General features: G+C 39.3%; 1 protein-coding gene across 1 annotated transcript in view; it reads right to left on the bottom strand.

Moving 5' to 3' along the window:
• arhgap32b (Rho GTPase activating protein 32b) overlaps window positions 1–22,078 on the bottom strand; it is a 125,767-nt gene that overhangs the window by 53,645 nt on the left and 50,044 nt on the right. The window contains exons 2-5 of the mRNA XM_079835623.1: window positions 19,697–19,810; window positions 5,809–5,917; window positions 1,594–1,685; window positions 1,388–1,472 (exon numbers count right to left, since the gene is read on the bottom strand). Of these exons, the coding sequence (XP_079691749.1) occupies window positions 1,388–1,472; window positions 1,594–1,685; window positions 5,809–5,917; window positions 19,697–19,785 (375 nt within the window). The 5' untranslated portion in view covers window positions 19,786–19,810. The remainder of the gene's footprint in view (window positions 1–1,387; window positions 1,473–1,593; window positions 1,686–5,808; window positions 5,918–19,696; window positions 19,811–22,078) is intronic.

Genomic DNA, 22,078 nt, shown 5'->3' with positions numbered 1-22,078 from the left:
TCTTTAACAGTTAACAGTCGGCTTGTTTTAAGGGCGGAACACATTTCAATCCGAGTTCCCACATGAACATATTAAGTATTCAGTCCATTTTATCACGAAATTCAAACGATAAATGTCGTTTTGACGCTCTTTAATGTGGCGTGACTGATCTCTGATGATCACAGTTCAAGCGGCCGCACAACACGCCTGAACGCGATCATCTGTGAACGCAATCAATCATCTCTTCCATAAGAATATAACATGAATGAACATCTGAAGGTATGTTGAGAATACATTACAACTTACTGTCACGTATCATATGTGGTGTAATCGCTCAATCAGTGTTTCAACCGCGGAAAGACCATATAACTGCTTGTAAACGAAACAATGTCATGTAACGTTAGCATCACATTTACCTCAGGCAGTCATTCAGTGTCCACAGAATTGTATTCACTAGAGAAATCAACTCTTTCACTAAATATATGCACTATATTAGCCTATATTCATTATATTCTACTTAACCTGTTAGTGTCTTGATTATTTCATGTATGTTTAAATAAACCTGTCATGAAAATGACAGACACTGTGTATAAATGATATTTCAACAACGAATTGGAAAAAAAAACTATTTCATAATTAGATTTAGAAGTTATTGAAAAAACTGCCTTATGTGAAATTTACATGTTTGGGTACTATGTTATTTGAGTGTTAATTGTTATACCTAAAAATAAATAGCAACTGAATTTAGGCTAATAGTTTGGGCTCTGTTGTTAACCTTTAATATTAATGTGCAAGTAAGGGCTCCGTATAGTTACAGCAATATCTTCAATAAACTTTCAGTTATAATATAATTAATTTAAGGAAAGACACTTTTTTTTCAGTAAACCACTGTTTTAATAAAAATAAACAAAAAGCAATTTTGTAAAACTGCTGTACCGAACCCGTACCGAACCGTGACTTCAAAACCGAGGTACGTACCGAACCGTCAGTTTTGTGTACCGTGACACCCCTAGTTGAGATCCAATTATGATATAGCGATGTACCACGACTGAATCGTGACATATGTATCAAGGTGTATTGTATGGTGAAGTAGTTGGCGATGCCCAGCCCTAGCAGAGTAAATAGTCATCTAGTGCTACTGTTGCTGTAGGTTTGAGAGCGATGTTATATCACATTGATCCTCACTTTTCAATTCCCTGGAGCTTTGCATTAAAGACACTGCTGTTCCTCTCCCAGCTGTCGCACTCTGGTCTTATCTGCACACTCTTGACATTTTATTGCACACAAACACGCATGCACAATAGAATTGAATCCCCTTTGCCTCATTTTTAACACTGTCCCTTTCAAGTCCGGTCACTAAGAGCCACTCTAGTTGAAGCAGGTTTATTGTTAGGGCTTAAGATCTTACCTGTATTGTCCCAAAGTCAACATTTTCATAGTGGAAGTGGGCACATTCGGCTAACTTTGGGAAGTGACCCTTGCTGAATGAGAGCCTGAAAAGATCACAGGTCGGTGAGTTTAATATTGAGCTTTTGGAAACATGAGGATAATATTCTCAAGTAGCATTCTGCAGGAAACTTTGTGACTTTGGGTATGTAAATGTTTGACACTTACTTTTTGACATTCTTCACCTTCATACTAGCGGTGCTGCTGCAGGAGCGCATGAGAGGCTCAGAGGTCAGCTCTGGAATTTCAGCACTTCGTGCCTGAAAGAACAATCAGCAGGTGATCAGCTAAAAGGAGGAAAACCTAACACCCACCATCCAAGACAAAAAATAAAACAAAAACACGTCAATATTTAAATTTTTAACGCTCCTATTCAAACATAAGTTTTGTTTCAAATGTTTTTTGTTTTAATGATTAAAAATCATTTAATTAAAAAAATTATACATTTTAATCTCTATTGCTATGACTAAATTGACCATAAACTTCTGTGTTCATTAGATATCAGTATCACCATTTAAAAACCTAATCGTTCGACTAATAAACGCTTTTATTTATTTTTTTTAAAATTATATTTAATTCAGACTTTGTGAATAGCCTTTTACAATACCATCACTAAAGCCGCGTTTCCACCGAGATTACCGGGAACAATTTGTACCAGGAACTTTTTTTACAGGAACTTTTTTCCCCCCAGACCTGCTACTGTCTGAGTTTCGACTTTGGTCTAAAGTACCGGGAAGATTAGGCAAATTAGTCCGGTGATGTAGGACTGCGCGCGGCTGCTCCTCCCAGTCAGCAACGGACAGTAATCAGTTTTGTGCGACACTGTCTGCAACAATATGGAGGAGATGCAAGCAGCGCTGCTTTTGCTAGTTATGTATTGGTTTACTAAAGAGGTCATTAACAAAACTGCGGAAAAGAGACGAGCTCTGATACTAAAGTGTATTCTGATTTAAAATAAGACAACGTATGTTATTATCAGCTATTACGGATATTGACCGTGCGATTGCTGAGACGAACGCGCGCCATCGGACAGAAAGAGCAAGACTGATATTTACTGAACGCAGAACGAACCTCGCGAAATAAATGCCGGTTGAAATAAAATGCTGTGTGAGCTCAACCAATCAGCATGTTCAGCGCCCAAGTCCCACCCCCGAAAGTTCGCGAACTTTGAAAAAGTACTACCTCGGGAGCAGGGCCGTTTGGAGGGGGAAATATTTACCCGGAACTTCATTTAGACCCTGGTTCCTGCGGTCGAAACACACCGAGTACCCCCCCAAAGTTCCTAGTTCCTGGGGAAAGTTCCTGCGGTGGAAACGTGGCCTAATACTCATGCATTATATGGGCAGGGGCTTGGCACAAATGATAAAGAACTTGAATATAGTTTTTAACAGTAAAGAACAGGTCTCCACCTAAATCTTTGTGCAAACAAGAGCTAAAGAGAGACCAATCCCTCTCACCCACAGTGCCATCTTTAAATTGCACAGCACAGTATAATAAGAATATAATTTAACACCACTGAGCACCTGTAGGCATCATAGAACAGATCTGCTGAGTAATGTAAGGAAAGAGAAAGCTACAACAGGGTCAAAGATAGGCTAAATGGATATGGCAAAAAGCTGAATGACCCTAAACAGTGGTTTACAAAGGATAAGCGTGCGTCCTGCCGCTGAATCTTTTGACATCTGGTATGCTTTATAAAACTCTATCACCAGTCTCTTCAATGCCTAGCCAAATGAGAGAAAGTCACCTGGCAAGGCCAACCAAAACAAGCTAGTGATTCAGAACGCCCATGAAATATGAATAACACTTTGAAAGTGTGGCTCTTAGAAGCCAGACACAGGCTTTTTAAAAGTCTCTTGACCATGCAGCCTTCAAATGAGCCATGCGGCTGAACAGACCAGTTTCTGCTGGTGTAAAACATGGTGTGAAAGCTCGACTGGGTCTGGTCCAAATCTAGTTCCGTTTCATTATTTGTAACACCCAGTCTGTTGATCATCACAGTCTCACTTCATTATAAGTGACAGCAAAACTAGGTCATGACAGTGAAGAGACAACAGCGACTGGAGCTTGATGACCTTGACTGAGAAATTAACGAGTGAAATTAATACCCTGGTAGTGGTACACAATGGTATAAAACTTAGCCAAAGAGCATTAAATTAATTTGTCATAAGAGTGAGCGGATACATGGTGATTCCCTTGATATGTTTCTAATCTGTTTGTGCTCAAAACAACATCAGCCAACAGTCAGGTTGCCATGGAGACAGTTTTTTTTTTTTTATCAGCACCACTGAATGCAAGTATGTCAGTGCTGGTGAAATCATCATGAATTCAACTAATTTAGTATTGAGGAAAGAACGTTATCGACGGTGTATCGTCAAAGCAGCAAAATACAGTCATCTATTACTTCACTGCTCTCTGGAATACTCCATTCTAATAGGTCAACCGGGGGTCTTCTGCGATATATGTCATCACTCATTGCAAGAGTCAGATGATGCGTTTGATGTTTCATGATTTCATGTTTTCAAGTTTATTTTACATTAAAAGGTCACATTGTACACCTTTCTGGAGCTTTATTTTAGATTTTGATGCACTTAAGAATATATATTTGTGGTATAAGTACCGAAAACCATCTCAATATATTTGTAGAGCTCCACTCTCAGGAGCTCTGCTAAGAACAGGTCAATTTTGGCATGTCTAAGATTCATGAGCCTCTCTACTGATTGGCCAGTTGTTTTCTTAGTGACCCACAGGCAGGCCAACCACAGGTAAATAGGGACATGTATGCTGTAGCTTGGTGATACTCACAAGGTAGAAACAACAATAATGATGATGGTCACTGCTGAGGGAAATGTTGTCCGGTCTTACATGTTTGAGCCGAACTCAGACCCCGAATCAGCGACAACAGGAGACAACCAACCACCTCCTCAAACGAGCTTACAACAGGATGTTTCAAAAATGGTAAGTAATTGTTTGTTTGTTTTTTTACTTTCAGAGTTTTTCCTACACGTTAGCGTTGCATAACCGTTTACAAACTATAAATTTCAGATTATGCTGGCTCCATGTGTGTGAGAAGTTTACTTAAGAGTTGAGGATTTGAGGTCGGACCCAACACTGTAGGTACTGCATCATCTTTGATGAGTAGCTTATTTGAAAAACTGGCATTGAACTGTGCCTGATTGATGAAGCAGTCACTTGTGAAATGTGTAGAACAGACGGTTAAGGTTGAACTAAATTGCTGTGGTATTTCCGAATAAATAAACATTAGCCACTGGTCTCTTATATTAATGTTGTTCGGAAGCCTGTGCAATGATGTAGTTTCCTGCCATCCATCGACGTGTTTCCGTGTTGTTGTTGCTCAGCAATGGCATGGACGAAATGTTGTCTGGAGGTTTGGCAAAAGGAGAGTGGGACGGTGGGCAGTGCTCGGGGTGGTGACTGAAGGTGGTGACTTAGTAGCTCTGACGTCACATTTTTACGGAAGTCCCAACGGCTTGTGAAAAGGCCCAGCTACTTTATGCAGGCTGTGTGCATTTGACTGTGGATTGACTGTTTTGAAACTTATATGATAGTTACATAGGCCCTAGACCAGAGTTATCATGAAAAAAGCCAGGAAATTTCAGTTTTGACAATATGGGACCTTTAATGAATGACTAACTACATTAATGCTTTACATATTTGATAGCAAAGAGCCATGGGTGAACCCTCAGAATCAAGAATCATTATGTGGTATATTAACATAACTACCCGTTAAATACTGTATATGGAAACTATTTTTTGAGGGTCAGTAAGATTTTATATTTTAATGAAACACTACAGTTCAAAGGTTTAAGGGCAAGTAAGATTTTATATTTTAAAAGAAATTGATTAAAAGTGACAGTATTCTTTAGAATGTTTTACATAATGATCACTAAACTTTATTATTGACCATTACCCCAGGCAACCGGTATCCTCTTATATCACTCACTTACATAAAATAATTCTCAATAAAACTCAAATCTACATGTCATGTCCATTCAATCTTTTATTTCATAATACATTAATTATATAAATAATTCTGCTTTGTGTCTGCTTTACCAGATCTACATAATCCCCGTGCAGGCATCTGACAAGAGCATGTTCCCACGTACAGGTAATAATGTATGTCAGTCTACTGCACTAATATGGTCTTATATAAAAATCAACTACCCAAAAGAAAACTATTATTAATAATTATCCTTCAGAAATGTAAATTGTTGTGTATTGTCCCTATCGGCAATAACCAGTCAGTCTTTAATTTTCACAGCTTCAGGGTATGCTATCTGCTCTCTTTACTACTGGAATTGTAAACATAGGGTGTGGGAGGGAGTCGCTGAATTTGTGCGAGACGAGTACTTGGCTCCTCACCATTGCGCTGATGGTTTCCTCCCAGTCAGGTCGCTCTCGGGGGTGGATGCTTCTGGCAAGCTCTGGCACGATATCGTCTTCTTCCGGGTGTCGTCCAGGTCTCAGGCCCCTGAGGGGAGAGGGGAGAGGATTGGATATAGAGGGAGAGAGAAGAAGCAGGGTCAGTCTGATAGCCTGTGAACTAACCGGATATAGCCTGCTTTGCGCCTGCCTCTGAGAATTATGACAGTGGAGCTGAGTGGAATACCAGATAGGCGGTGTGACAGCAAAAATGACACATCCTCTATGTAAGGCGGTGAATTAGAACATCCCATCCTTCACAGAGGTGTTAATAGAAGCATCATTTCAATTATGCAAGATGTCGAAACTAATCACAGTGACACAAAAGGGAAAAATAATTATCCAGCATGCACAGCAGGGAATCAAAGCGAGATCCATACAACAGCATGTAGGGATATCTGCCAATTTAAGTCAAGGGATCTTCAGTTTCTTTGGAAAATGCCTGCAGCCTAGAAAAGTTGATGCTGTTGATTTGCTTTTTTTTAAAAAAACAGAAAAAAGTCATATGGTCTAATGGGTGATATGAAAGAAAGCAAATATATTATTTCCTTCCAACCCTGATGAATGAGAGGGTGGGAGAGACAAAGTAGCAGTCTGGCTTGTCTCACATTGGCAAAATGAAAAACCACCGCTGATCAGAGATGAAAAGCATAGCGCGGTCAGTGGTACAGTTACACTTTCCAAAGTGGGGGATGTTCTGACAGAACAGAAAATTGTTTCCATAAAAAGACATGGAACGAACTACATAAACGTTATACGATATGGATTAAACCAATCTGGATGACCTGGAAAATGGCTTTGAATGTTTATTATCTACTTTAAGCAGATACTTGTGTTGGAGTATAATACATGATCCTGCAGTTTACAGCACAATAGTGGCACAACAGTACATTCAGTAAAAGTCATTAACTGTGAGAATGTGCCTGTATTTTAACTATATGTTGCCATTTTACAATAAACAAGAACTTGACACCACCACACAAATCTGGGCTAAATTAATGACACTGTTTGCATCCCTGTAAGACCTTTAATTACGCTTCTGATTTATGGAGCACTGCAAAAATGGTTCCCCATAAGGGATGTGCCAGGGAAGGTACTCAAGATGATTTGACGACTGGGAGCAATGTGCAGACATGAGTGCCATTTAAAATCAGTGCCATTTATTAAGTTACAGACAAAATTATCTTGAAGACGACCAGAAATGAACATTGAAGGAGGGCCTTAGACAATAATGTAAAAAACGTTGTCTTAAAGCAAATTATCTATTCTACAGGTCTGAAAATGCCCTGTTTCAAAACAGGGACTTCTGTGTTACAAAGTTGTATCTTCTTTCACAGGGCAACATTTCAAAGCGTACCAAAACATGTTTATTTAAGTCACATGAGAGTAAAACTGTCCTCTTATTGGTCAGTTTCCTGTGCGTCATCCATCAAGATGATTTGACAAGTTGGGACGTCTGCCTTTACATGCACATGAATTTTAATGATATCGCATTCTTAATCTGTAGGGTTTATTGTGGAGTTGGCCCACCCTTTGCAGCTATAACAGCTTCAAGTCTTCAGGGTAGGCTTTCCAAAAGGTTTAGGACTTTCTGGGGAAATTTTGACCATTCTTCTAGAAGTGAATGCGTAAGGTCATGCACTAATGTTGGACAAGAAGTCCTGGCTCGCAGTCTCGCTCTAAATTATCCCAAAGGTTTTCTATCAGGTTGAGGTCAGGACTCTGTGCAGGCCAGTCAAGTTCCTCCACACCAAACTCGCTAATCTAGGACCTTTGCTTTGTGCACTGGTGCGCAGTCATGTTGGAACAAGAAGGAGCCATCCCCAAACTGTTTCAACAAAGTTGGGAACATTAAGAGCATTATTAAGAGATCCTTTCACTGGAACTAAGGGGCCAAGACCAACCCCTGAAAAACGACCCCACACCATAACCAGATGTTAGTTCAAGTGTTCGTTCTTTAAGTTAATTATTTGATGCTATAAAAACAGGGGTGTGACATTATGATTTACAGCTGAGATTGATGGCTTCTTTGAGTCACGTCAATGGAAGAAAGTGAAGGCACGTCGTCCAACTTTTTTTACAGTCAATGCTCTCTACGCACTGCTCTTGAGCTCATCTGAAAGCCACACAAAGTTTGGAGGTGTGTAGCTATTGACTCTGCAGAAAGTTGGCGACTTCTGCGCACTGCACCTCAGCATGTGCTGACCCCGCTCTGTGATGTTACATGGCCAGCCACTTTGTGGCTGAGTTGCGGTTGTTCCCAATTGCTTCCACTTTGTTATAATACCACTAACAGCTGACCATGGAATATTTAGTAGTGAGGAAATTTCATGAATAGACTTCACAGGTGACAACCTATCACGGTACCACGCTTGAATTCACTGAGCTCCTCTTATACACCTTTGGCCAAGGAAGTGATTGGAACATCTGAAGTCAATGATTTGGAGGGGTGTCCCAATACTTTGGCAATATAATATACACATACATATGTTCACACACACGCACACGCACACGCACACACTTTAGTAGGTACACCTGTTCAACTGCTCGTTAAGGCAAATATCTAATCTGCCTATCAAATGTAGGCATGAAGACATGATCAATACAATCTGCTGAGTTTTAAACTGAGCATGAGAATGGGGAAGAAAGGTAATTTAAGTGACTTTGAACGTGGCATGGTTGATGGTGCCAGACAGGCTGGTCTGAGTATTTCAAAAACTGCTGATGTATATTCAGTGAGCGGATGTTCTGTGGGTGAAAATGCCTTGTTGATGCCAGAGGTCAGAGAAGAATCAGTGGCCAGACTGGTTCGAGCTGATAGAAAGGCGACACCGCAACAGTAAATCAAATAACCATTCGTTACAACCGAGGTATGCGAAAAGCATCTCTGAACGCACAACACATCGAACCTTGAAGCAGATGGGCTACAGCAGTTCCTGAGGATACAATTTGCACAAGCTCAACAAAACTGGACAAGTGAAGATTGGAAAAGCATTGCCTGGCCTGATGAGTCTATATTTCTGCTGCGACATTCAGTTTTTGGCGTAAACATGAATGTATGGATCTTTGTATCAATTGTTCAGACTGGTGGTTTAATGGCGTGAGGAATATTTCCTAGGCGCACTTTGGGCCCCGTAGTACCAACTGATCATTGTTTAAATACCACAGCCTACCTGAGTATTTTTGCTGGCCATGTCCATCCTTTATGACCACAGTGTAACCATTTTTTGATGGCTACTTCCAGCAGGATAACACACCTTGTAACAAAGCTCAAATTATCTCAAACTGGTTCTTGAAAGTTCTTGAACAATGAGTTCACTATACTCAAATGGCCTCAACAGTCAGCAAATCTCAATACAACAGAGCATTTTTGGGATGTGGTGGAATGGAAGATTCGCACAATGGATGTGAAGCCGACCAATCTGTAGCAACTGCGCGATGCTATCATGTCAATATGGACCAAAATCTTTGAGGAATGTTTACAGCACCTTGTTGAATCTATGCCACAAAGAATTAAGGCAGTTCTGAAGGCAAAAGGGGGTCCAAACCTGGCACTAGCAAGGTGTACATAATAAAGAGGCCAGTGAAATGTACAATACCGTTAGAGCGGGAATCTTCGTCGGGACAGCATTTTTGCAGTGCATGGAGAGCAATTATACAACATTTTAAAATAAAGAGGCGCTTTTTGGTTTTCAACTGTGATAACGAATTATGCTCACTCACAGAAATCAGATACAGCTGCTTTTTATATAACACGTTGTCTCATTCAGGCGATCTCAGAGTGATAGAGCGCAAAGCCGTGTTCATATATGCCTAAACGAACCAAACGAAAACACACCAGGTTTCAAAACACACTCCAAACGAGCCAGGTGTGAAAACAACCTTAATCAATATTTTATTAAAATTTTCCAGTCTAATAATATCTAAATATCCTTACGAGATCAATTCACTTGAGAAGCAAAACTGTGACCTTAGGGAATATATCTTAAATTAAGGTCTTAAGTCATTTTTGCAGATTTCTGTTTAAAACCAGAAAAAAAAGTCAACAGGGTAAAATTAAACATCCTCAAAAAAAAAAAAAACACGTCTTAATAGTGTACACAGTTTTACTCCAAGCAAATTGATCTTGTTTTAAGGGTGTTTAAGGGTTTCAATACAATATTGTTACTGGAAAATAAGCTGGGGGAAAAAATGAAATGATTTTGTGCAGTGTATGCATCAAAACAGCATGGAGGATTCCTCCACGTCTCTGTAGTACACGAACATATCTGATCTCTCTCCTCCTCCCTCTTGCTGTCAGTTTCAGGCTCACATGAACACAGATCTAGCTCTTCAAAGGGGAATGGAGGTTGGGTTGTCTATACGTTGATGACCTCAAACTGTCATCCTCCATGCAATTCTGACACAGCATAGTTTGTATCCATAATCACCAAAATGGAGGATGTCCAGAAAGGAACAGTGTGCTGCATTATGACACTGCTGCCAGGACTCTTCGCTGATCCAGGTGCAACCAACTGCAGTGCTTAATCAATAACATGATTCATCTCATTTGCTTGAACTACAATGCACAGCGGCCACAGGCCTGTGTGTATTTTGGTTAGTGAATCATTCACGGAACAAGAGCGCTCAATGAGGCATGGCGTGATGGAGCGGGAGATTCCATCACGTACATGTGGAGATGAGCAGGGTATTCTGGAGTGAGGTTAGAGAGATAGGCTAATGACAGGCCCACACAGAATCTGCATCCGCAGAATTGAACCTCCTGCCAATCGGAAATTACTACAAATCCACCACACCCTGCATGCTTATTATATTGTATAATACTTCAGTATCAGCATCAGTTATGAGCAGCAGTTATGAGTGTTGTACTATCAGGTACTGACTAGAGCCTGATATGAGATCGCTTGTTTCTGCTTCTTTTTCACCTGTTTTTGATCAGGAGATTCTGTACTCGTTCAGGAGATGTGTAATAGCCTCCCCCTAGCATATAACAATGAAAACATGGAAAGCAGGAAAATCTCGTCAATGGCAGGGAAGCGTTTTCTCATAAAAGATGAGAACACTGCTCACTGTTCTTGACTGAATAACTTTAATAAGAGTTAATCTATATTTATACAGTGAAGACTATGAAGTGATATTTTACATTTGATCACCATTTCTGTAGCCTACCTGAAAATCTAGTTTAGACCTAAATGAAAAACCTGATAAGAACGGTTTTCCAATTGTATATTTGCTCTGTTGTATTTATGTACTACTATACTATACACATATATACACACACACACACACGTATAGGACACAACAATGGGAATGTGTGTCCAAACCTTTGACTGGTACTGTACTATAATATACACAAAAAAATAAATCGGCCGATATAGCGATATCGGCCCCCAAAAACCCATATCGGTCGGGCTCTAGTACTGGCAATTTGACATTACACAATGATTTAGAGCTGGAGAAAAAAAATGACAATGAAAAATTTAGGAGGCAAATGACTCCAGTTGACTAATTACATACCAGGTTGATAAAGGTGGCATTTGAAAAGTGCTTCAGTTCATTTTGAGTAGATACCTATTGGACTTCATATGCTAATGTAACGAAGGCCAACTAGTAGTCGCTGTGAGAGTAAAACCTCAAACCTCTGATCTCAAGAGGTGCTCTAGTGACTGACTTTTGTCTAGCGTTTGCAGCCTTTAGCCGTGGGCGGTTTGAACAGGAGGGGTTACACTAAATAACAAAAAAATGTGTGTCTAATATTTGAATGTTTTTTAGAATATCTTTTTTAAAATAGCATTCATGAACAAAATGACTCACGGAACTCAGTAATGGTTCTCAACGATTCACTGACTGAGCGCGATTCAAACCTCTTACTAAGAAGAGAGTTTGAAGTGGTTTCTATTAATCTTTTTGACTTACTCGCTAGAAAGAACCATGTCATAAGAGTAATTTATTTAATTAAACACCGAAGTGCATAAAAAACTGGCACATGCTTTAATTAAAAATTTTATCTGATGAAAAATGGCATGCATTTTTTATTTTGTGTCACATTTGCGTCTATTTTAGTTGCATTAAATTTTTTCAATTTAATTAGATTTTCCCTCAAAATCAGCATATTGGCGTATGGCATATGGTGAAGATGTTTCTTAGGTCGAGATGGAGTGCTCGCCATTGTGTTGTCACAATATCCTCATCACATCCCAATGGAAGTCATTAACTCCTGGAGGCCACTGCAGTTCATGGTGGGCCTTCATAAAGCACGAAAAGCACCTCTATTCAGAGTCAGCCACTCATTAACGCTGATTAGAAGGAAAAAAGATGGCAAAATAACGAGAAAAGATTATGTATCAGAGCTCCTCCTCTTCTGAATATCCTGTCTGAGCAAGCTCCAGAGACTTCTAAATGTTGAAGTAGGTCTCACACTGTCAGCACAGATTCCACTAAGGCAGTGGTTCCCAAACTTTTTAGAGTGGCATTTAACATCCTTCTCTTAATCGCCTCTTCCACTTAGACTGCAGTCACTTTTTCCATTAAGGGACAATTTTCGCCCCCTTAAAGGGGTGGTAAACAACGATTTCACTATTCTAACTTTAGCTAGCGTGTAATGTTGCTGCTTGAGCATAAACAACATCTGCAAAGTTACAACGTTCAAAGTTTAAAGCAAAGGGAGAACTACAGCAAACGGCCAGTAGGCGACTACACACATTCCTCCAGGGTTGGTGACATCAACAGGCTCAATATTTACATAAACCCCTCCTCCGAGAATATTAAATAAGGGGGGGTGAGGCCATTTTGTATCGCGGCGCTGTTGTGGTATAGTCAGGCTGGAGTGTTGTTGCCGCAATGCCGAGGAAACGCTGTTATTTTCATCCGGATTGCAGGTCTGGGGTACTTGCTCTGTTCAGCTTTCCTTGGGACGGGGGTGCGTTGCAGAGCGTTTAACATACAGCATGTTATATGCACGTGTGTTTGAGTCAGCGGGGAATCAGGCACGCGCAGGGCTGCAGCACATCTAACAGAGGAAAACATCCACCGTCTTCGCGATTTCAAATGCCAGATTTGCACAACGTCAGCTATGTGAAAAAAACACTGCCGGTGCGTGGATGCACGACGCGCGCGCTGCACATTTCACGGAGGACAACACAAACTTCCACAAACTTCGCGAGTTCAATACAGGATATGCACAACGGCTTGTCCTGAAAGCTGGATTTACAAACAGAAGCCGTTTACGGGCCACAACCTGTAAGTCTGATTTATTTTTCTTCGATGTGTTTTCCTGTAATAGGTTAATTGTACGTTGTAGCAAGGAAGTAAACAGATGACAACGCTGTTCTGCAAACCAGTCTGTTAAATGCTCATTCATACTTAACGTTATCCGACGAACACCTAACGTTACAAACACTAACGTTAAAATCTCAACAGCGAACCTGGCATTAGTGGAAATGATTCTTTGATTAGAGCTTTAATGTATTGTTTATCTACAGGCTTGCTAAACATGCTTCTGTGTGTGATTTGGCTAACTTACTAGTTAAAGCCAGTGCTTAGTGTTCGTTTTGGGTTAACGTTAGTTCTTGTGACAGATATTTGGCTATAATCGTTCTAAAAATACAAAAGTTAAAGTGCCATTCAGTAGCGATCATTATAGATCCGCAGTCTTTACTCTTGAGGACTGAACAGGTTCTGCTCGATCATCTTCACTCAAATGTTCTGGGTCTGATTCGAGCTCATATGGTTTTATTGACGCCGTTGTTTCTAATACTGAACAGCCTCCGGTAAGGGGCGTGACGTTTCCGACGTGCACTGCGGTTAGCGAATCACAACACACTGGGCCAGCTAACCAATCTGAGCCCACTGCGTATTTTTGAGGGACTGGCTTCATACAACCCGGAAAGCATCAGACCGTTTTACAAGGAGGGACAGAGCAGTGTAGAATAAAGGTCAAATATATGAAAAATAAGGCAATTTTTTTTAAAAACGAAGCATGAACACATGTTACAGTGCACCCCACAAACACAGCCAAGCCTTCAAAAGAATGTGTTTTACCACCCCTTTAAATTGATTTTCAGGTACATTTTATTTTTTTACTTTATAAAGTACAAACATTAAGTATAATGTGTCATGTTTTATGTCAAAATCTTAAATCAATGATTTTAATCAAATGAAACAACAAAAAAAGCTATCTTTGCACTGCATGCATGCAATTACAATGGCATAAATAATGTTATGAGACAGATTTAAATAAAAACAAAAAATGAAATATGAAATGACGGAAAAAAAATGATGTTTTTAAATAGTAAACTAAACCACCAGTAGGTGGCCGCAAGCCACCTTCTTAATGAGCGAGTCATTGAATTTATTTATTCCAATTGATAGATGTGCGCGTTTATGTCACAATCTATGTCACAATGTCACAATCAAATATGCAGAGTTTCCAGCTGTTTGCGCATAATAACTAATCTCCTACTATGTTTTTTTATTTGTTTTAAACAGCAGACTTAATATATCCATTTCTGGTCATAATTTGGAGACAATGAGCATATGAACTGCTTTGCCGTGCTGCTTATATTTATCATGCAGTAAAAATGCCCCTCCCCACAACCAAAACCAGTCATCTGTGGATGAGCATCTGAAACAAGGACTGGTGGGACCATTGACCTGCTCCACTTCACAGACGGATAATTTTAGAATGATGGGACACTCATTTATAATGACACTTTATTCAACAGGAAGAACAGCTCGTTCCACGCATCATACGTCATTGCACAATTTCTGCGTCATTGCACACGCGCAGTGCTTTCAATTTCGGTTTTCAATCCAAACTTATTAACCTATGTCCTAGGTTATGTCCTATCAAACTGATTGGATTTAAAGGGGTGGTTTATTCCTTTTCTAATCTATTTCTAATTACAATGGCATAAATAATGTTATGAGACAGATTTAAATAAAAACAAAAAATGGTCATTAGAGAAATATGAAATGACGGAAAAAAAGTGATGTTTTTAAATAGTAAACTAAACCACCAGTAGGTTAACCTATGTCCTAGGTTATGTCCTATCAAACTTATTGGATTTAAAGGGGTGGTTTATTCCTTTTCTAATCTATTTCATTAATTTCGGATCGAGCTCATTCAGATCGATTAAGGTGTTTACATGAAGGCTTTTTGGGCCGATTGAGCCGTCAATCCGATTACTAATGAATTATTTGGTTGCATGTAAATGTAGCCAATAAGGCATAAAATTACTCAGTTAGAAAAATAAATACAACTAAAGCTATTTTTATTTTGTTACATAGAGCAAATAATATATTGACAAAACGGTTTAAAATGTACAGCATTTAATATTACCCTTTTGTTTGTTGAAATGTATAAAATCAGTCACATTTGCAATCGTGTGGATTGAATGCATTCTTGCTTGTATAATTTATCAACATTAAAAACAAGAACTCATAAAAAAGGTATTTTTCTGCTTTGAAGAGAGTTTGAGTCTTAAATCGATCCTTATGCACAGTCTTGTGTCTATATTTGTTTTTCATGCTAGTAAGTGCTAAAACTTTTACAAAGTTACATTGTCGAGAACGGCAGTAATGTAGAGCAATTTGACAAGTAAGCATACTCAGCATGCAACCTATCATATGCACTCTACTTGTGTGGATGCAGTCAGTTTTTGACAACAAAATAAATTAGGCAATTTGATTGGATTGGTATGGATATGACCTTTAACGACACTACCACTTCGTTGTTTTTTCACTAGATGCACCATTTTGCCTGTTAGAAATATATACCCAGTTTTAAATGTTACTTTAGGGATAGTTCACCCCGGAAAAAAAAACATCCTTTACTCATCCTCAAATTGTTCCAAACCTGTATCAATTTCTTTCTTCTGCTGAACACAAAAGATGATATTTTCAAAAAGGTCAGTAACCAAATGGTTGATGGACCATATTGACTTCCATAGTATTTTCTTTTCCATACTATGGAAGTCAGTGGAGTCCATCAACTGTTTGGTTACCCATATTCTTCAAAAATCTTCTTTTGTGTCCAGAAGAAGAAAGAAAATCATACAGGTTTGGAACAACTTGAGGGTGAGTAAATTATGACATTGAATTTTCACTTTTGGGTAAACTATCCCTTTAAAAGGTAGGGTAGAATTAAATGAACAGCTAAACTCAGCAGTTTGTTTATGTGTCCCACTCTGTCATCGCACGTACCCCAGTTTGGGAACTACTGCTCCAAGGCAACTTCCCCTAAAACCAATTACTCTAAAACGTTTTCATTAGGTAGCTTGTTCTACTCTCGAGAGAAAATATCAGGAGGATTCGGTCTAAACGAGTGCACAAAGACACCAGTCCTAGATTTCGCTGTCCCCTGCAAGACACTTTCTATCTGCAAACTCTAGTGACAATGTCAGTGAAGTAATGCAAGTTAAACCAGCCCATACAGACTAACTACTATAATATTTTCCTATTAAACTCCCATTTCAAAAATGAAATCGTTAACATGAGAGGCTACTGGCACTGAACGGCACAGACCATATGCTTCTGCAACTCTTCGATCTTGAAGAGGGATTTGAGAAATGAAATGATTGTCTACTGGAGGACTAGTGCATCACAATCAGATGAAGCATTCTTGCTTGCTTTCACATGTGATTTTTAATCAATCTCTGGGTTCAACATGAACAGACTTTGCATTTAAAGGAATATTTTACCAAAAACAAAAACAGTCATTTACTCACCCTTATGGATTTTTTTCTTTTTAGTAAATAAATAATATCCTTCAGACCACTTTATGGCATTGTTTTTGGGAAAAAGATACAGTTCACTTTCAATTCAAGTTTTGTTTTGTTTTGAATGAATAACAGGTTTGTGACGACGAGAGATTAATAAAATGACAGAATGTTAATTTTTGGGAGAAAATGTACTGCTTTACACGTAGTACTCGGTCTCAAGCAGGGGCAAGTCCTGCAGGAATGCTTCGTCACTGTGAGGACGAACAAATTGTCAACTGCTAGAAAAATGCTGATAGAAATGCACTCTGTCAGCTTGCAATATTTCAGGAAGCAGAGAGCTCTCCGCTGTTTACTCAGTATTACCCAATCACTGACACAAGAAGATTCTGGGCTAACACAAGTTTATTTTAATGAACACAAAAAGCAAATATGTGTGGCTTGTCTTACAGAGCACTCCAATAAAGAAGTCACTTTTCCTGTGTCACTATGAATCTACAGTACCACATCAAAATAAATTATATTTTACCCATGTTGTGAATTTGCAGTATGAACTGAATGTGATAAAGAGACAATATAAGAAAAATATAGAGACAATAAATAGACATCACATCTTTGTATTGCACCGTGTTCACTGGCTGGAAGCAAAGCAAACATGCAGCACTACAATTGCAGATTGACTACGTTAACCTGCTAATAAAAGTCATTTGTACACCAATGACCCATGGGTTATCAGTTTAAATCAGTTTAACAAATTACTCACTGATTAACTAGCAGCTACAAAACACAAATCATTCGGATGAAAAAAAAAAAGTCTATCAAATAACCATAATGTTTCACTGTGCAGCAAGTTTGTAAATGTTAATAAGAGACGATGAAATACATTGTTGTCATTTACATTGTTGTTATTGTTCAATGTGGTATTGGTAGTTCATAATGCATTCATGTTCATGTACAACTACAGTAGTGTACAGAGTAGGGATGTCACAATACCAAAATTCCAGTAGTCAGTACCAATACCATTAAAATTGTATGGTTCTCGGTACCAATTTCGGTACCACAGTAAAATCTGTTGGAACTCTTTTACTAATTTATGTAACTATTTGATTTTTTTTTTTTTTAATTCAATGAGTTTATTATTTATGATAACCATTGTAAGTAAATAATACATAAACATTTGAAGGCAACACGCTGTTTAAAAGTAAACATTGTTTATAAAAAAAGATCAAGTGAAAAATAAGCAACCATCTAGTCTAGTCTAAAAATAATACTTTATTTAATTAACATTACAGAACAATAACATTATATATATTACATGACGGAATAAACAATAGCAAACAGTATATATAGAAATTAATATTAAAGCATGGTCATGACAACTAACGCACTAACTGATGTTAGAATTATAAAACCTTATTGTAAAGTGTTAACTAACAATCAATAAATGGCTAGTCACACATTCATGAAAGCTAAAGTATATATCAATCCTAAATTACGACTACACAATTAACTGCTTGTCAGTATCAGTATCTCCCAGATAGCATTTGCATGAGAAAAAAAAAGATATACTTCAAAAGTCCCACTTAACCTGCAAGCCTTACATGGAAACGGTGACCTAATTATTAAGGATTAAGGCAGTGGTTTAAAAATCCAAGATCACAAACCCATTTTATCACTTTAGTGCCCTTGAGTGAGGCACTAAACCTCCAAGTCGCTCAGGGCAGACTGGCCCTGCAATCAGTGCGCAGTAAGCCTCGGATAATAACGGTCTCTTAAACGACAAGTAAATAGCCACGCGACCAACTGATCTACTTCAGAGGTCTCGCACTGCAACCTAGAGGCCATCGATTAGAAAGGTAACAAAGTTTAGTCAACAAAATTAACTATTGCATACTCTTTGCAGAATGTTCTGCACTTTAAAAAGCAAGCTACTTGCCTAGCTGGAGGCTATTCAATGTCAGTCCTACTCTAGAGGCTGCTTATTTAAGATACGCATGTGGTGCAGCGGCAAGACAGCATATTGAAGGATCGCAGAGCTCTAGGCCATCAGAGTACCAGGGACTGTGAAAGCAAAGCCTCAGCACAGCTTAAGCGTTTCCCCTAGTGACTATGAATCATAAGCATGGGTGTGTATGAAAATGACCACCAAATCTGGAATGCTTTCCACAACAGCTGAGAGAACACGCTGCCTCCCCTTGTCCTTTTCCTTGCCTTCTTTCGCTGATGTTGTGCTAATATTTAATATATGCTAAGCTGTGGCTGCCATGGCAACCCTCAGCATACCAGATTTGGACTGTTTTCAAGTGAGGCTGAGGGCTAAAATGGCAGGACAATAATCCTCAAAACTCAGGACAATCGTTGTAGAGCCCAAAACCGTTGGTGGGAAGGTGATAGGAGAGGGATTTAGGGCAGAATTTCCGAGAGGAAGCCAAAGCATCCAGGCTCTCGTGAGTGCTGCAGATCACGTGACTTTAGCTCAGAGCTCAGCCGTGAGAGTGGGTGGGTGGGAGTGTACAGGCATTGTAACGCTTTTTATTGGCTGCCACGGTTTTACTACTCAGCATCGTGGATTTTCATACAGGCTGTGCACTCAGCACCATGTTATCTGACTGCAAAATTTGGGCTTTGATGACAGCAGGGATATATATATATATATATATATATGAGAGGAAGTTATTCCGAGGAAATTAATGACCTCATGTTGGGTATTTATCAGTGCTAGCAGCTTGGAGATGTTGCTCTGCGTATAATATGTTGGATATATGAGCGCAACTCTCCAAAAACCTTTAGCTTACATTGTTTCTGCTGCATCTGCGCGTATCTCCTAGAGCTCGCACTTCTGACATTTCTCCTCGAGCCCCTGGAGAGGAATAGGATGTACGTGCCCAAGCCTTCGCTGCGCACACATGCTGCACACAGAAATAACCTCTACAGTTATGAATGAAACAGCAGGGAAGCAAAGGGCATGCTGTGACAGGGACGCAAACACTCACACAGGAGCAAGAATGCAACACGCACATAGAAACAAACAGGTACCTTAAACGGGTAAAATAACCCAGGTGAGATAGAAGACCCAGGGAGGTCTGATGAGGAAAGACAGTGAGTCTTACCTGTCACAGATGTCATGACTTCCTGTGGCTCCGAGCAGTCCAAGAGCTGCACTTCCCACCACTGCAGCAGCCCCACTGCCAGCCTCCATGATACTGACTCACTGCAGGAACAGCCTGCCAAAGAGAGAGAGAGAGAGAGAGAGAGAGAGAGAGAGAGAGAGAGAGGTAGGTAGGGAAGGAGAGAATGAGAGCAAGGGAGAGAGAATAAAAAAAAGATATAGAGTTAGCACAGAGTTAGAAATGAGAGACGAAACAACATGGACAGGGCGAACATGAGAGTAAAACAAGCAGAGGAGAGTGGCAACACAGTGAGATGGTGTGTCTGGAAGATAACAGAAACCTAGACAAATCTCTGATCTTAAACTATTGGGTACTTTTTCAGGATTATGCTTAGACTTTAGGAAAATGTTTTTAATCTGCTTTCAAAATGGTGATGTGATATATACACAATAAAAAAAACACAAAAAAAAAGCATATGAACCAGGTTGCTTTGGGGGTTTTTTTAGAATATCACATGACATCAGCTAATATTGCACCTGTGCGCATGTGCGGGGGGCGGGGCATGTCCGTCATGGAGATAATGAAAATACTGTTATGAAAATTATTGTTGACAAATACGTGGCATGGAAACATGAACATATAAAAAGAAAAAATACTGGAGCAGTGCTGTCTAACGCTAACCAATCAGACCTCAGGTGCTCAATGCCTCAATGTACCTCATGCTTAGCCTGGATGCCAGCCGAACTTAGCCCCGCCCACAACATTTTTACTCGGGCAGTTCGGTCTGGACTTGATCGGTAGAGAAGTAATTATGCCCGAACAGAAACTGTTCGGACCAATCAAATTGTCAGGGAGGGCTTTAGACGATGATGGACAGATGTTCAACAGTAACGTAATCATCTACGTCATCAAAGGCGCTTGGGTTGAGTTTGTTCTAATCCTAAACGGAGAACTTGTTCGTATATGCATTCACCTTTACTATTTCTCTCAGAAATGATCGTGTTGGTAAGTAAACTCTGTGTATCCTTTTTTTTTTTACAACACCGGCAAAGATCGTTTACACTCATATTTTTCTTCTAACGTTAGGCTACTTACTCCAGCGTGTGTACAGGACAGGTAACGTTACAGGGTTGCCAAGTTTTTACAACAAAACCTGCCTAATTGCTAACGTTCCTCAAAACTAGCCAAAAACAAGCCCAATAGCTTTCCAGGGGGGGTTCTCCGGGAAAAAAGGCATTTGGGGGGTAAAATATGTGTTATTTTGGCAGGGCTGGCAGCTAAAAATCGCATTCCTGGGTCTGTATATCACATAATTGGGGTCGCTTCAACCCGCGGACATGGCAACACAGTGCAGTTGAGTTCTGTTGACATTTGATAACTAACGTTATGCGTCGCTCCGTTGCTCTGATTGGTTGTAGGTCTATCCAATTGAGGTCTTTCCTGGTTCGGTTGAAACACGCCCCATAATCACAGCCCAACGGAGCAGTATCAGACTCATATTCTGACTAGAATTGAGTATGACGACGTCAGGCTACAAAATGCTGCAATAACCAATACATTTTATTTTTTTTTTAAATACTTTTTTTTTTTTAAGTCAGGGCGATAGGGCTGAACGAATTTGGAAAATAATCTAATTGTGATTTTTTTTTTTTGTCAATATTGCGAATGCGATATAATACGCAATTATTTTTTAAGCTCTTTATCAACTGTATTTTTCACAAAAGACTAACAATAAATCAGTGTATAGTAATGGTGGGAATCTTTAGGCACCTCATGATCCAATTCCGATTCTTGGAGTCACAATCCGATTCCAAATCTTTTTTCTTAATTAATCTTGTTAATAAAACTTAAAATCTTTTTTTTATTGTATATGTGAGAACTTTAAAAAAAAAAAAAAATTTACACATAAAAAAAAATTTAAAGCTGCAGTCCGTAACTTTGCGCTTTTAGCGGTTAATAAACAGAACTGCATGCGTCTTGCGAAAGAACATTGCACCCGGAGCTGCTTCTCTCTGTTTATGTTTATGGTGAGTCACGCAGGGACTGTGCTCCTCCGCAGCGGTTCCTCCCAGTCCGGTCTGAAATAGTCCCAATATAAACACTTATTATAAGTGTACCATAATGATTCAGGGTAAGAAAAAAAAACACGGTTTGGAAAATGGATTCATGTTGTACATTCTCATGATATAATTTTAGTAAATTGATTATTAATGACGACATCATAGACAGCGGGAGATCTGCATTCACACTAATGCACAGATCTCTTTTGAAATATAACGTGCTTTGTCCTGACGGTTTAATTCCTTTAAGACATTACCGTCTGTGTCTACATTAATTTTGCGTCATAAAAGCATTTTGAGACGTGCACAGCCGCATGCACGA

This window comes from Gobio gobio (genome assembly GCF_949357685.1).
Source record: "Gobio gobio genome assembly, chromosome: 14".
NCBI classification, from domain to species: domain Eukaryota; kingdom Metazoa; phylum Chordata; class Actinopteri; order Cypriniformes; family Gobionidae; genus Gobio; species Gobio gobio.
The sequence above is the reverse complement of the archived record's forward strand: the minus strand, read 5'-3'. Positions and strand labels throughout refer to the sequence as shown.